Source organism: Nicotiana tomentosiformis, chromosome 3, assembly GCF_000390325.3.
Source record: "Nicotiana tomentosiformis chromosome 3, ASM39032v3, whole genome shotgun sequence".
Taxonomy (NCBI): domain Eukaryota; kingdom Viridiplantae; phylum Streptophyta; class Magnoliopsida; order Solanales; family Solanaceae; genus Nicotiana; species Nicotiana tomentosiformis.
The window spans coordinates 65,530,537-65,544,874 of record NC_090814.1 but is presented as its reverse complement, the minus strand read 5'-3'; the positions used below and the strand labels follow the sequence as shown (position 1 = coordinate 65,544,874).

At 36.1% G+C, this 14,338-nt stretch overlaps 2 protein-coding genes across 3 annotated transcripts; both read right to left on the bottom strand.

The window, feature by feature from the left end:
- Positions 1-351: 351 nt before the first annotated feature.
- On the bottom strand, positions 352-2,248 carry LOC104085746 (transcription factor bHLH93). Its single transcript, XM_009589858.4, has 4 exons — positions 1,994-2,248; positions 1,285-1,422; positions 970-1,143; positions 352-765 (listed from the first exon to the last, which is right to left on the bottom strand). The coding sequence occupies exons 1-4, from the start codon at positions 2,072-2,074 to the stop codon at positions 670-672; spliced, it is 489 nt and encodes a 162-aa protein (XP_009588153.1). The 5' UTR covers positions 2,075-2,248; the 3' UTR covers positions 352-669.
- Positions 2,249-6,718: 4,470 nt separating this feature from the next.
- Positions 6,719-13,537, bottom strand: LOC104085747 (uncharacterized). Of its 2 annotated transcripts, XM_009589859.4 has the most exons (6): positions 13,341-13,503; positions 13,180-13,240; positions 12,601-12,708; positions 12,406-12,504; positions 11,389-11,514; positions 6,719-7,075 (listed from the first exon to the last, which is right to left on the bottom strand). In XM_009589859.4, exons 1-6 carry the CDS (start codon positions 13,368-13,370, stop codon positions 6,930-6,932), a joined length of 570 nt encoding a protein of 189 aa, XP_009588154.1. In that variant the 5' UTR covers positions 13,371-13,503; the 3' UTR covers positions 6,719-6,929. The 2 variants fall into 2 exon arrangements, with proteins under 2 accessions (XP_009588154.1, XP_070053148.1); XM_070197047.1 differs by lacking the exon at positions 12,406-12,504 and having other exon boundaries at positions 13,341-13,537.
- Between the last annotated feature and the right edge of the window lie 801 nt (positions 13,538-14,338).

Here is a 14,338-nt window from a genome sequence, read left to right as displayed (position 1 = left end):
GCCAGGAGGTGTCTTAATCGCATACATGAATCACAATTCACAGACTTCAAATTATTTTCTAATGTACCTCAGACAAAGATATATAGAGAGAGAGATATAGCACCTATATATATCAACTATAGTAATAAATTTAAAACCAATAAAACATTTTTTTAATTTGCTGCTTAATTAAGCACCCATTTAGGCAATTTAATTAATTATGGAATAATGAAACACCTTGACTTCTTGTCTTAGATACCCATAAGTAGAAGGCCTATACCTTTCCCACTTTCCAGGAGACTAAATTTGAATAAACTGACATAGGAAGTACTATATGACAGGATAAACATTGTAGGGCTAAAATTAATCAACTTATTCGCAAAGACGCAAATTTTCTGCTAAACTTTAGATTGTACATAATAAATAAGAGTACAGTTGTTTTCTTTTTTCCAGATTGTTACAAGTTACGTGAAAATAAAATCTCTCAAGTGTCTATGAGAGTCATTTGACTGGGCAAAATGAATGATCTTTGATCATCAATAATATTATTGAATTAATGGACTAGCCATAATTCCGGATTATATATATAACTATCATAGCAAGGAATATTAGGGGAAAGTTAAACTTAAAGATCAGAAAAAACGAAAGAGAGATAGTAGTAATTAATAGCTACATTAATTGATTGATTAATTAGTCTTGCTCGTTGCTTTCCCTCCAGTTTTTAATAGCTTCAAAAACTGCTTCTGTCACAACTTGGGCATTGATGGTTTCTTCATTCTCCTCATTCTATAATTGGAAAAAGAATTTTGGCAATTAGTCCAATGCAAGAAATAACTGATTAGTCAAAGACTAAAGTCACATGAAAGAAGAGAAAACTATTCATGCAGGCAGTAAATTATAACCATCAAAAAATAGAGAGAAATAAATTAACATATATAGTTATTTTTGTAATATATGGACATTTTTAATTTATGAAGGCATGAAAATTACCTCTCCGCTAAAAGCTTCTAAACGAAAGGTGTCAGTGCAAGAAACCCTAGCTTCGAGCACGTTAAGGCCAAGCTCCTCAACAACTTCTAATATAGAAACAAGCAAGCCAGGGCAACTTCTTTCTGAATATACATTTACCAAGAAACCTTTTTCTAGGGTTTCCACTTCAACTTGCTGCAAAACATTTCCAGGAAATTAAATAAATAGAGGGAAAAAGAGTGGGAAAGAAAATATCACTTTTGAACAAAGAAAATGTCAAATTAGGTTATATACTAAGTAGAGAATCAAGTAAAGAATTATGGTGGAGAATATTACAGGCCAGGAAGAAGTCTTGTTGGTGGAACTTTGAGCAGGAGTAGTAGTAGTAGTAATGTCATGATTCAGCCTTTCCACTTTGTGTTTCAGTTCTTGAATATACTTTGACGCATCTACTATGATTGAGGTTTCACTAATCTGCATGCCATTAAAACACGAAAAATTAAATTAAGGATCAAAGGAAACCTCAAAGTTCGTTTTTGTACTTGTATATTCGTCTATTTTAGTACAGATATGCATTAGAAAAAGAATGTCTATGAATGAAAAGATCAAGTTATGTTTTGCCCTTTTTACTCTTTTTTAGGTGGAGTAGATAATGAAGCAGAAAAAGACTCTAAAGAAGTCAGAAAATCAATTCACGTTGTGGAGGGAAGTGAATCAATAAATGCATGGTAATATCTCCTTCAACGGCCTAATTTATCAGGTTTCAGGAACTCTGCATAATTTACTGATATATGTACATATTTCCTAAGAAGAAAAGATTGAAAAAAATGATGTTGAAGAATGAAGGTATGAAGAGAAAATTAACGGGAGTATTTCATTTTCTTGGAAAATGGGAAAGGGAGGGGTGGGGGAGAAGGAGAGCACTAGAATTTCAAAGGCTAAAAAAAAGTGTGGTTTTTCACTTCATATATATATATATAGAGTTGAGATGTAGTGGAATCCATTGAAAAGAGGAAAATGAAGGCTGAGAAATGCAGAGAATTACAGCATGAGATTTAGTGATTGAACGAAGAAGTTGCAACTTCTCATGCAATACTGCCGCTCTTTTCTGCTCCCTAGATACCATTCTCTTCTCTTCTTTTCTTTGCTTTCTTTCTATCTTTCTTTCTCTATTCTCTCTTTCTAAGTGCTGCTCTCTTTAAAGAGAGGGAAAAGGAGCTCTCAAATCAATATCAGCTCTTTGTTTGCTTCCCACATGGCTGCCTCTCATGAGCGCAGTTTCTTATTCACACAAAAACTTCAAATTGTCATATTATTATCCAAGATGCCCTTTGGATAAGAAACATATATAACAAAAATAATTCACTGTCCTTTTAAGACAAAATAAGGACTTCAAAAGCTTAATCAATATCTAGGGCAATGTAATTTGTAGATAAGGGCAACTACGAAGACTTGTCCAAGATAAAATGATGAAAGTTTAAAAATGGAATATTATGATGGTTAGACGTAATTTATTATTACTAAAGTCGAGGATAATTGTCCAGTTGCTTTATCATTTTCTCTTTAATTATCACAGGATCCAATTGTTAATTTTTCGTAACAAGTGACCATCATACATACCGCTTTGTATTACATTTTCCAGTAAACGAAGCCTTTGATTCTAGCTTTTCAAACAGTAACATAGAAATCCTTCTTTCTTTCTTTTTTTGTTGCATTTTGATCGATGTCATTAATTAATATTCCTAGTTTAGACTATATATGCTGATTAAAAACCAAAATTCAGAGTAAGAAAGTATAATATCAACGTTACTTTATACACTAAAAATGTAAACATACACTCTCAGCTCATTTGTAATCAGTTCGACGTAAGTATTTATAATAAGTATATATGGATTTATTACCCATAAAAGACTGTAGGAGATCTTTTACCACAGTTCAAATAATATTAAAAAAATGTATATACTGTCAATATATATATTTAAAATACAGTAGAAAAGGAGGTGAAATGATAATAATATAATTGAATGTCTAGATGGAAGTAATACTTTAGAAAAACCATCTAGCAGTGAGATGGAGAGTGGGGGTTAGGATATTTAGAGTGGTGAAAAACATAAAAGGATTGGAAGGGTGAATAAACCATGCATATATAGTTTATAAAATATAGAAAGTAATAAAGGGAAAGCATGAAAAGAAAAAGGGTAGATGTTTATATTTTTGTGAATTTTGGATGAATCCAAATAGTTTTCACGGGGAATTTGGAGTTCCCCCTTTTCTCCAGCCGTCACCTTTGTCTTCACTCCTCAGTCCTCCTCCTTTCCTCTCTTTCTACACGTGCCTTTCTTCCTCAATCACTATTTTTCCCCCTTTTTTTCCAAATAAATATCTCTGTCTCAACTCTTATCATTATTTGACATATATATATACTGAATAATATGCCTAATGCATGATTAATTTGCTTTTTTTACCGTTCTACCGTACACACTACAATTAGCAGTATCATGGCATCTCGTGATCATATTGGAATACTATATATGTATACACTTAATTCTGTTTTTAGTTCTTTGCCATGTCATATTATCCCCCACGCACACACACACATTTAAATCTGATCATTTCTCAAATGGAGAACCAAGAAAAGTGATCATTATATCTAGAGCTAACGTAACTTGATATCAACACATTGTTTCTGTACTATATAGGCTCCCACGAATTCACCAAAATTACCTCGCTCCTCATATATAACACAAAAACAAAATTGAGTCTTGATGCCTTGTCATTATCTCCTGTGCAAAGCCAAAAACCGTAACGCCGTATATAATAACATGATTCGTCGAGCCAATAGGGTAACAAATTGTTCACGAACTATATATTGGTGAAACAATCGAGCTAAGTAGATCTAAAAATTCAAAATAAACTGAAAACATCGAGACAACAGGAATCAAGGAAACAGGAAAACGGCCCATGAACTTCGTTTGGATTTAATTAATAAAAGATACAAACTATATAGAGATAGAGAGAGAGAAGATAGAGTATATTGTAAGTAGGAGTAGGGGGAGGTAGCTAGTATCCAATATATCTCCACAGAATGGTGTCACGAGATGTTATCAGTATTGCAAATAGGAACAGTTCATTAATAAGGAAGTTGGCATAAGGTTCTTGCTTCAAAGATTGTCTCCATTCCTCAAGGACAAATGCACGTACCCAACCTCTTCACATGTTCCCCTTTTATCATTACTACAAAACAATTCTCTCCATACATTTCTCCTGCTTCAACCTTGTCTCTTCCTCATTTCTCTGCTAATTTTGTTCCCTCTCTAACCCTTTTGTTAATTATTAGCTAAACTAATAAATAGTGTATATCTCTTATCTTTCCTCCTAGTAATTTTGTCATATAATCACCACTAGCTAGCCTACGCGTCATACGAACCATGGCAGTGGCGGAGACACTCTTTACTACAGGGTGTCATTAATTATTAGACACCGTTTCGCAAAATATTTTTCTTATATATGTATGTAAATAATATTGTTGTAAAAACAAACATGTATACACGCAATATATCAAATACTCCCTCCGTCCCAATTTATGTAGTTGTTTGCGAATTTCAAGTATCAACGAGTTAACTCTGACAGTGAATCCTGACATAAAATCTTTTTAAAAAAAATTGAAATAAAATATATTTGAAAACTATGTGAAAAGTACAATAAATCACAATAATTAATATTCAAAATATTTAAAAGGCGTGTGAAAAAATCACGATAAAAATAATTCATTTGACTCTCGAAATTTGAATACCGTCGTAGTAAATATCAATTTGAGACCGGAAATAATATCACGTCTCAAACCCATATCTACTTACGAAATAAATAGTGACAAAAGGCTAGCAATGCTGGTGCAAAATCATGTGTATATGTCACTGCAAAAAGTGTAATATAAGGAGAGAAGATGTATTCGTATTTGAAATCTCGGAAGAATTTCGTTTAATCACTAAAAGGTTGAAATGTATATGAAGGAGACGTATATCGCTATATCTACTCCTCTCCGCACTAACCAATATGTAAAAAATCGTGTGTCATCCTGTGTCTTATAAACTGCTTGTTGATTTATCTCAAAGATGCAACTCTTGGCACCGTTTCGGTATTGACACAGTAATTGCCACAATAAGTAGCAGTAGTCAGCTTATGTTTAGGACAAGAAACGACCAAGATTTAGAGGATGCCGAGTTTGAATTGATGTCTCTTAAACAGATGTATGAAATGGAAAAATAGTTATCGGATCCTATTAGTCTAATGGATATGAAACAATGCCAGGAACTGAACTTTTTCTTTTATTTAAAATTCAAATACAAAAGCTGAAAAATGAAGAAAGAGAACATATAATTTGACGAACAAAACGTAATTTACTACGTACAAATTAGGGAAGCCAAAATTAAAGTTATCCCTGAGAATACACATTGTAGGATTCTCAGGTAAAGCCCTCACGTGAGTTGAGGAGAGTATCACTTCGGGAAAGTACATTCACATGCAAATGTGACAAAAACAAAGCAAATCTGTATTTAAATTGCAAAAGTTGAGTGATAAAGAGAGAATGTACGGGAATGGTGGGGGCCTATTTCTATATACACCACATGACAAAAGAGTCTCTTTGGAGTTTGAACTAATGAGCTAAGTTATTAACAACCTTTCTTCACATTGAAAATTATTTGTTTTTCCTTCCAGAAAATGCTTCCTCTAGTTTCTACCTTCTAGTAAAATACATACTTGAAAAGTGTCCCTATTGCTTGTAGCCTCTTAATACGGGGACGTGCAGGTATATTCTCCCCGCAAAATCTCTTAATCTTATAATCTTTGCATCCCATATAAGCCACAAGACTCTACAGCTATAGGTTTTTTGTACTCTTCTAACAGAATACTATTTTGAGATCGTATACCAAAATAACTATTGGTATCAGAGGAACGAACTATTGGAGTTTCTTACCCAATCTTGGATGACACAGGCTGTAGTGTGAGGACCATTGCTTCCTCCCATGTACAAATGTGTGTGTGTAACTTTTTAAAATTTTGTTTCATACACAAGATTGATCACCCCTTCTAGGAATATTTGGGCCATAATAAGGTCCCGGTTCTTGAAATGAATATGAATCATTATTTCACAAGACAATAGGAATATGTATGTTCCCCATTTCCTACGACATGTAGCCAAATTACTGAAGGAACAAATTGATCGAGCACCAGATGACATGGTCATAGACAAATACTCATTTGCATTGCTGGACCGTCGAACAAAGAATCCGAAGCATATATGTCCTGTTGATACTTGTCCAGACATCTGAAATCAAATCTAATGGCCCCCATTTGTTTCATGCTCAGTGGTATAGAATTCCGGCCATTTAAATCTAGCTAAGTTCAAGATCACACAAATTTTGCTAAATTTCTCATGTGCACAATGACATTGAAGAGAAAAGTAAACCGTGTAGTCTTGCCAAGTGCATCTTCTAACTTTGACTCAGGTCATTTAGGGGTTGGATTAACTCTTGGATACAATTCGACATTCATCAATCCATTTAGGAACTAAAAGGTCCAAATGGACATAACTTCTGTGCTTGTCCGTTCTTCGCATGTCATAAAACCATGAACATTCACTGGCAAAACAGATCTTGTGTGTCATGGCAACTTTGCAAGGCATCCGGATTATTTTTCTATCCCAATGCCCCTTGAAGAGTTTACAACATTATAGCAGAATTCCTTCACTAGCAAGTAGCAATGCTTAAGATCCCATTAAACAAGGTAGCTATTACTTTTGAAGGTGTGGAGGCATAACCATGGCTCTCTAAAAGAGGACATGTAACACAAATTACATGTAACAACCATGAAAGGATTCTCTTAATTTTGTTCAGGAAAAAAACAAATTCTTAAAGGTCAGCGATCTAATAAAACATCTATGTAAGACGTTATTTCCACGTTTTAAGAGAATGATAGGAATCTCAAGACCTTATATCATGTGATAAATCTTGAAATCTACTCAACAAATTTGACTTGTAAGTCCCGAGTTCAGCATCCTCAGGAGACTCGGGGGTCGACCTGATGATTGATGCCGCTCCAGCTTGATGTAAGACCATAGCAGCCTCATCTGCAGTATAAGAATGAGCACTAAATGATACTTCCATTCTAACAGACATACAAGCATAGATCAGAAGTGAATTGGTCTAAATTGGTCTTAATCTCCGATTAGCTTGATCAGGCAAAATAGCATAAGCTAGCAAGGGCCATATAAATAAAATAAAACGTCTCCTCACATTCAATGTTATATATAAAGAAAACTGGCCAAATTGTACGGCGCTCTTTTGCCATAAATACACGTCTAAAAGATCACAAGCACCACAGAGTTTCCTTTTAAAGCTGAGAATTCCTTAGCCTGGGGTTGATTTCGTAAGTACTGGCGCCAAGGTTAACCGGGCTTCTACTGGAAACTATGCAATTAAAGTGACCGTGTTTTAAAAGTTTGGTAGTATAATTAAAGCTTCTAAGCCAGCGCATTTAAAGCTAATTTTTGTTCCGCATTATTTAGTCTATAGCATGGAAGTATGTATCATTTTGGAAGTGTCCAGAGATTACTCAATCACAGAATTTTTTGGTCTAACCAATAGGTAGAAGAACTGACAAGAGGTTCAACCAATAAGCAGACTCCTCTCATTAACATTTCTTTAGAGCGTGAAGGATTATGGTGCTATGAGCTGGAATTAGGGTGCTAGTCTCTGACAGCTCGATGAATTTTGTCTATAGAAGTTCTGTGGCTAGATTCAGGATGATAGCACCAAACTGGTGGTTTGATATAAACAGGAAGTCTTCCGCGTGTATCCTTCACTCGTGTTATATACAGTTTTATCCAAAAGACGGGAAAATGGAGTGATCAGCTGGTAAAAATCCTGCACTTCTCTGAGTAACTACCAAGATGGGACAATCAATTAACACTTCTCAATGCAGCTTCTTCGTATATATTAAAGTCTCTGAGGAGATTACGATTTTCTGCATATAAAAAGTCAACAAATAGTAATGAAGTATGGCTCCATGATCATCCATGCACAGTATATTGCATTTGCCTTCAAGGAACTCACAAGAAGTTGAACAGCAGAAGCAAGGATACTGAGATTGTGTTTCAGAAATTAGTGATAGAAGTAAAATGAAGCTGAAAGAAGGTCAAATTCTCAGAAACGTGGAGAACTTTTTGTAGTTTTTGGTTTCCCTGATATCCTAACAATGCTCAATGTGGAACCGTAATACCGTATGTCCAAATAACACATAAAGTGCATCCACAGAGCAGTGATTCAGCAGCAAAACATGACCAGCAGGCCTCGGACAAAGGGAGGAGGCCCCGTTTGCAGAATCAAGGGGGAATCCTCATGACTCCAGTTTGGAAGGGTGGTCAGAAGGCTGCGTCCGGCAAGGTCTCCTTTGCTCAACCTGTTCAAACATTGGAAGCAAGGAGGAAGAAAGGGAGTGAGAGGGACTATGGGTGTTGGTGAAGGAGGGGATTTGAAGCAGGGGAAGCAGGTGGCTGGGCTATTGGGATTTACTGCTGGCGAACAAAAGGGGGATGGGGACCAATACTGTGACCAAAAGTAAGGGTAAAGGGTACTTATGCGGTAGAAATTCATAGAGTAAAAGGAAGAAGCAGAGTGGGCAGGGGAAAAATCCTTGGCTTTGGGGAGTTCATAAGGGTCACTAATGGACAGATTAACTACAGCTTTCTTTCAACAATGCTGGAACATAGTAAGGAGAGGCGACGGAGACGATCAAAGCAACTCCAGGAGCATCCGAAAAGTTCGAAAGGAGCCTCAATGCCTCTTTCTTAGCCATCATACCGATGAATGAGGAAACACAAACTATCGGTGGGTATAATGTTGTTAGTCTAGTACGAAGTTCCATAAGATAGTTAAAAAGGTGCTTGTCAATTAACTAAAGAAGGTACTAGGTGAGACAAATAAATTTTGGACGTTGTGCTCATGGCAAATGAATCAGTAGACTCCAGTAGGAAAAAGGGCCACAAGGCATCTTATGCTAGATCTGGCATATGAATTGAGACATCTTGGGCCATGTGAAACAAATAATAGGATATGGGGAAACTAGAGAAAGTGGATAAGTGAGATTTCCCGTGCTGGTTAACAGCAACGAATGGTTTCTTCCAAGCTCCAGCAGCCTACGACGGGGAACCGCTTTCCCCTACGTTGTTCATATTAGTCATGATGGCATTGAGTAAGATGATGGACACAACTGTAGAAGGATGATACTTAAGGGGATTCCCAACCAAAGCAGAGGGCAGAATGTACAAGAAACATAGGTACAAAGAGACAGGTCTTGCTAAGGTTTCAAACAGTATCAAACTTTAAGATCAACAGGACAGTGCAAGATCATCCCTGCGTTAGAAATAGGCAACATTGGAGCATTACTAACAACCTATCTTGTCCTACCGCTTGGCGCGTCAAACAAGGACCCGGCAGTATGGAAATCCAGTAAATGAGAGGGTGGAAAAAAGACTAATGGGTGGCAAACAAGCTACTTGTCAAAAGAGAGGGAAAAGGTACTGATTAAGAGCATCTTATCAAGCATCCCAACATACTCTATGTCTCTCATGCATACTCCTGCAGCAGTCATGGAAAAAATAAAGAGGATTCAAAGGAGTTTCATGTGGAATACTAAGAAGGACAAAAAGTTACATTTAAAAAAAATGTCACATCTAGTCAGTGGGAAGGTGGTCACATCTCCAATCAGTCACTCGCTATGGGATGGGGCGAAGGAAGGTGTTACATACTCCCTCCGTTTCAAAAAGAATGAACCAGTGTTGTCAAAGGTGCGCTTAAGCCCTAAAGCGAGGCTCAAAACATGTTGAGCGTTTCGCCTCGCTTTGCGGGTACTTCAGTGTCGCATCAAGGCTCTAAGGCATATTTTTTTTCTTGTCAATGAGTGTAATCCTAAAAAGGCAACTCTGAACAATTGATAATTTCAACAAAAAAAATCTTGTCAATGAGTATGTTTTCCACCATGTTCAAGATCTGCCGCTCGAAAACAGAAAAAGTAGCATAACACTTACGACTAAAAGGTAGTCGAATGATATGAGAAATAAGGTTCTCAACAAGATATGAAGATGAGCGAGTTCCAAATTTTCATGGACCTACTCTCCAGAAACATTACTCGAACAGATCAGGAAGTTCTGGTTGTGGTCCAAAAAGAGGAAAGGCGCCGAGCATTCATGCTTATCAATTTGGATCCCTTGGCACCAAAGCAGATTTGCTTCTTCATTTGGCTGGTAGAAAAGAGGCGATTCCGTATCAGACAATCTGAGGAAGAAGAGGACAGCTTATATCTACTGGTGTTTCATGTGCAAGAGATTGGGATAGAATGTAGACCACTTGCTGCTACACTGTTAGGCTGTAAGTCAGCTATGGTGGACGATGATTGATGTATTTAGCAGAGTAGGCAATGCCAGCCACGGTGAAGGACATGATATATAGCTAGATATTTAGAAGAAGAAAAGAAGTAGAGCATGAGATGTAGCTCCTCTAGCGACAATGATGGTCATTTGAAGGGAGAGAAATAGGAGAGTTTTTTAAGCAGTGCAAAACAATTTTTTATAGATGAGAGCATAGGAGAGTTTTTTAAGCAGTGCAAAACAATTTTTTATAGATGAGAGCAAGCCTATTGTTCTTCCTTAATTTTTGGAGAACGCATGAAGTTCAAGATAGTACAGATTAATCGGTGCTTTTTGTAGAGGATCAGATTTTTGTGTACAGTTCTCTACTTTTGTCTACCTTTTGTATACCGAAGCATTTTAACCTATGCATTAATAAAATCTTCACTTAATACAAAAAACGAAGTTTGCATCAATAGTGATATTTTTAATCTTAAAACAAAATAGTGATCTTTTAGATCACTCAAACACTTTCCCCATGGATTAAGACCTGGGACCAGTGAATTGTAAGCATAATTAGTCACCAACTTCACTTAATAAAGAAGGAGAACTAAGTTTATGTTCAAAGGATAAAGAATGTATTTGCCACATTATCTGTTGGCTATTGCTTGGGTTTGCAGATAAGTGCCTGGGAAAAGAGGCAAATGCTCTCATCTAGGTAGCTAAAGATATCGCTTTCCGGAAAGATATCCACTTTGGGGAACCAAGCTAACAGATACTTAAGTGGTGTAAACAACAATGATAATAATTTTGTAACGGTTCAAAGCTCACTCAATTGACTTGTGTGTATTGTTATTGTAAAGGGAAAGTTTGGATAATCGTCCGATTATGTCCTGGCTTATTCTTAAAATTTTCAAAATAGCGGCTTGAGCATTCCTACAAATACTAGTTTATTCCCATATTCAACAAAAAACTGTCTTGAGCATCCGTGAGTACAGACCGCATTATGCAAATTGCAGATAAATTTGGATCCTGACCTGATTTAGATATTGCAAAAAGAGCCTTCAAGGCTTCCTTCCTCGTGCGATCATCTCTAGCAGCCTCTAACATGTTCAAAAGATGTTGAGTCCCACCAATTTCAACTATCTTCATCCTTCTTTCATCTAGGAAGCAACAAAGCACAGGGATAGAAGATTCACTTATAAGTGTCTCATAAAATCTCAAGTTTGGTCCAAACAGCTGTTGAATATGCTTTGACTACAAACTTCAAATATTGCACTTTAAGCAAAAACTGTAACCTACATCGCGAGACGGTTACAAGATATCATATAGAAATAAAGCAGCATGTAGATCCTCTTAAGTTGTATAATGTATTAGATCTTTAAAGACAAGCAAATGCTATTTAAGAAACACAGCTGCCTTCGCCATAGTACCAGGAAAAGGAACAACAATCAAATACATTATACCGGTTGACTAGGGTACTAAAATCTAAGGTACTAGAGTAGTGTCGATCTTATTTTGGGACAATGAAAGGAATTTCCTAGTTTTGTACAATTAATCAGTAGGGAGTTCCATTAGCTTTAAGTTTCACAGGAAGGTGATGCAGTAAATAAATCTCGAAGATTGGGGAAAGCATCCAGATTCAAGGGACTCGGCTCCACAGAATTGTTGTCCAGCATGTTGATTATTTTGATATAAGAGGATGCTGTGGAGGTTAACAACATCAGTTAAATTTAAATGAGCCTCTAACAACACAAAAAGGGTGCAACCTTCCTACACTCACACAATAGCTATTTTGGCTTTCAGATACCAATTATAGCTTTTCTTTACTACTTATCTTCCCATCAACCTTAAAGCTTAATTGATAGCTCCTTACTATCTCAAATCAAAGACATATCTGCAGCAATTACTAAGAACATCAAATTCCTTACAATGTGCACCAAATTGCCAGCATATACTTCAACCCCATTAAAGGATTGTGTATACTTCAACCCCATTAAAGGATTGTGTAGGCATAACTGCTCAATTGCCAAAATACTGTGACACAAGCTTACCGTCTATAGCAAAACGAGCTAATCTGGATGCACCCATTCTTTTAAATAAGGGATCTTTGACTTGTAAAAGTGAGACAGACTGCTGCATCAAATTGTCTCCTATATCAGACATTAATATGCCAAAGAGAAATCAGACAAGGCAAGAAATTAAATATGGTTTAAATGATTCATTTAACCATAGAAATGAGACCTTACCCATGTATGGGAAAATCTGATACCCAATAACTGTAGCAGTCCCAGCAAAAATTAATTTTAAGAGCCACCCTACTTTTTTCTCAGCTTCTTGTTCTATTGACCTTTCATCTGCAAAATCAATCAAACTACAAATGTTAAAGCATTCCAGTGGTATGAACTCACGAACTGTAACCATAACCAGACTTTGCATAACGAAAAGCTAGAAAAGAACACTGTTTCATGTTTGATCCAATGTACCTATAGAAAGGTTTCGGACTTCTCATTATGTTTCATATTGGCCCAAGGCTATTCTGATATCCGCAAAAAGAATTGTCATTTATCTTCTATGTTTTTTGACAAATTGAAATCCAAAAATTAAACTAAGAACAGCTAGGCAAACACCGGGGAAGTAACAAGATCCCCAATTTCCAGAATAAATCATTTGTTTTAGTATCTTTACTTAACTGCACAGCTCATTTCTATACTTGGTGAATAAAAACATACAAAATCTCTTGAAAAATAACTCATTAAAGAAGTGGCAATATCGAAAATTTGTGGCATAGCCCTAAAATCCATCCAAAAGTTCAAAATAAATGTTACCAAAGCCGGAAGTAGAAAAATTCCGGGGCTGTAAATTTATAGGCTTTCTCCTCCATAGATACTGCATTAACATCATTATGAAAGTCCATCAACAAATGAAAACAATGAACATTGCAAGATAAAAAAATGTAAATTGATAAAATTCCAAGTTAAGAACTTACAGGGGTGAGTCGCGCTGCTATTGTGCGCATGCTGCTAGGTGAAGAATAGTGAATCCCTCCTGGGTTTTGGCTGTATAGCGAAATTCACTCAGACGAAATTATTAGAGTGGCGGGGGACTTGACTAATTAATGAAAGTGATAACTTCAATATTGATATAGTAGTACTCCCCCCTCCACTTGATTTTTTTTTTGTCAACAGACCAAATTATACTAGGCTCTTTCAATTTATGTAACTCATTTGACTGGGCACGAAATTTAAGAAAAGAGAGAAACTTTTTAAATTTGTGGTGTAAAATGAGGCACATATATTTTGTGTGGCTATAAATCATTACATAAAGATAAATTGTTTCCAAATAAGGAAAGAAGTCATTCTTTTTTACACGGACAAAAAAGAAAATAAGTTCACATAAATTAAAACGGATTGAGTATTAAAGATGAGAGCCAATACAAGGAGCATTGTGGATGCTTTGCAGATTGTTACAAAAAGGAGTGTCATGACCAGTCAAATGGTCCCTAGACTGTTCTACAATATTATCGCCACTATCATATTCAGTAATACAAAAATACATGTTGTTTGTTGATGTAGGCATTGTTGTGTTTCTTAAGTAGACACTGCCTAATTGGTCGTCCATAAGTTTCTCATTCAAAAAGTTTGGTGATTGGTGCAGAATGAGAGTCTGTTCTGGTGAGTTTTGTGTGGTTCCATATTGTACAAGTTCATTTATAATATGATTGTGCTCCCTATATGTGTGCTTGATACATGGGTTACCCAGCTTGTGTAGCAAATACCTACATTCCAGTAGCAAAGATGAGTAGTGTAAATTGTGATGGATTAGCATAGATATTACCTCTGCGAAATCCACGTTGATTTCTAATGGGACGAAGTGATGATGTCATGCTAATTGCAATCTCTATAGTAATGCACATAATTCCATATATGTAGAGTTTCTTGTGGGTCTTGCGCCCATGAATCCAAGTAACCAATTGCCCATGTCATT

Coding starts and splice junctions, on each gene's coding strand:
- LOC104085747 (XM_009589859.4), bottom strand. CDS start 13,370: ATGCGCACAATAGCAGCGCGACTCACCCCT. Junction 12,709..13,179: donor TTTTTCTACTTCCGGCTTTG/GTAACATTTATT, acceptor TTGATTTTGCAG/ATGAAAGGTCAATAGAACAA. Junction 7,076..11,388: donor TTTTGCAATATCTAAATCAG/GTCAGGATCCAA, acceptor CTTATACTGCAG/ATGAGGCTGCTATGGTCTTA.
- LOC104085746 (XM_009589858.4), bottom strand. CDS start 2,074: ATGGTATCTAGGGAGCAGAAAAGAGCGGCAGTATTGCATGAGAAGTTG. Junction 1,423..1,993: donor CAATCACTAAATCTCATGCT/GTAATTCTCTGC, acceptor AATGGCATGCAG/ATTAGTGAAACCTCAATCAT. Junction 766..969: donor TAGAAGCTTTTAGCGGAGAG/GTAATTTTCATG, acceptor TTCCAATTATAG/AATGAGGAGAATGAAGAAAC.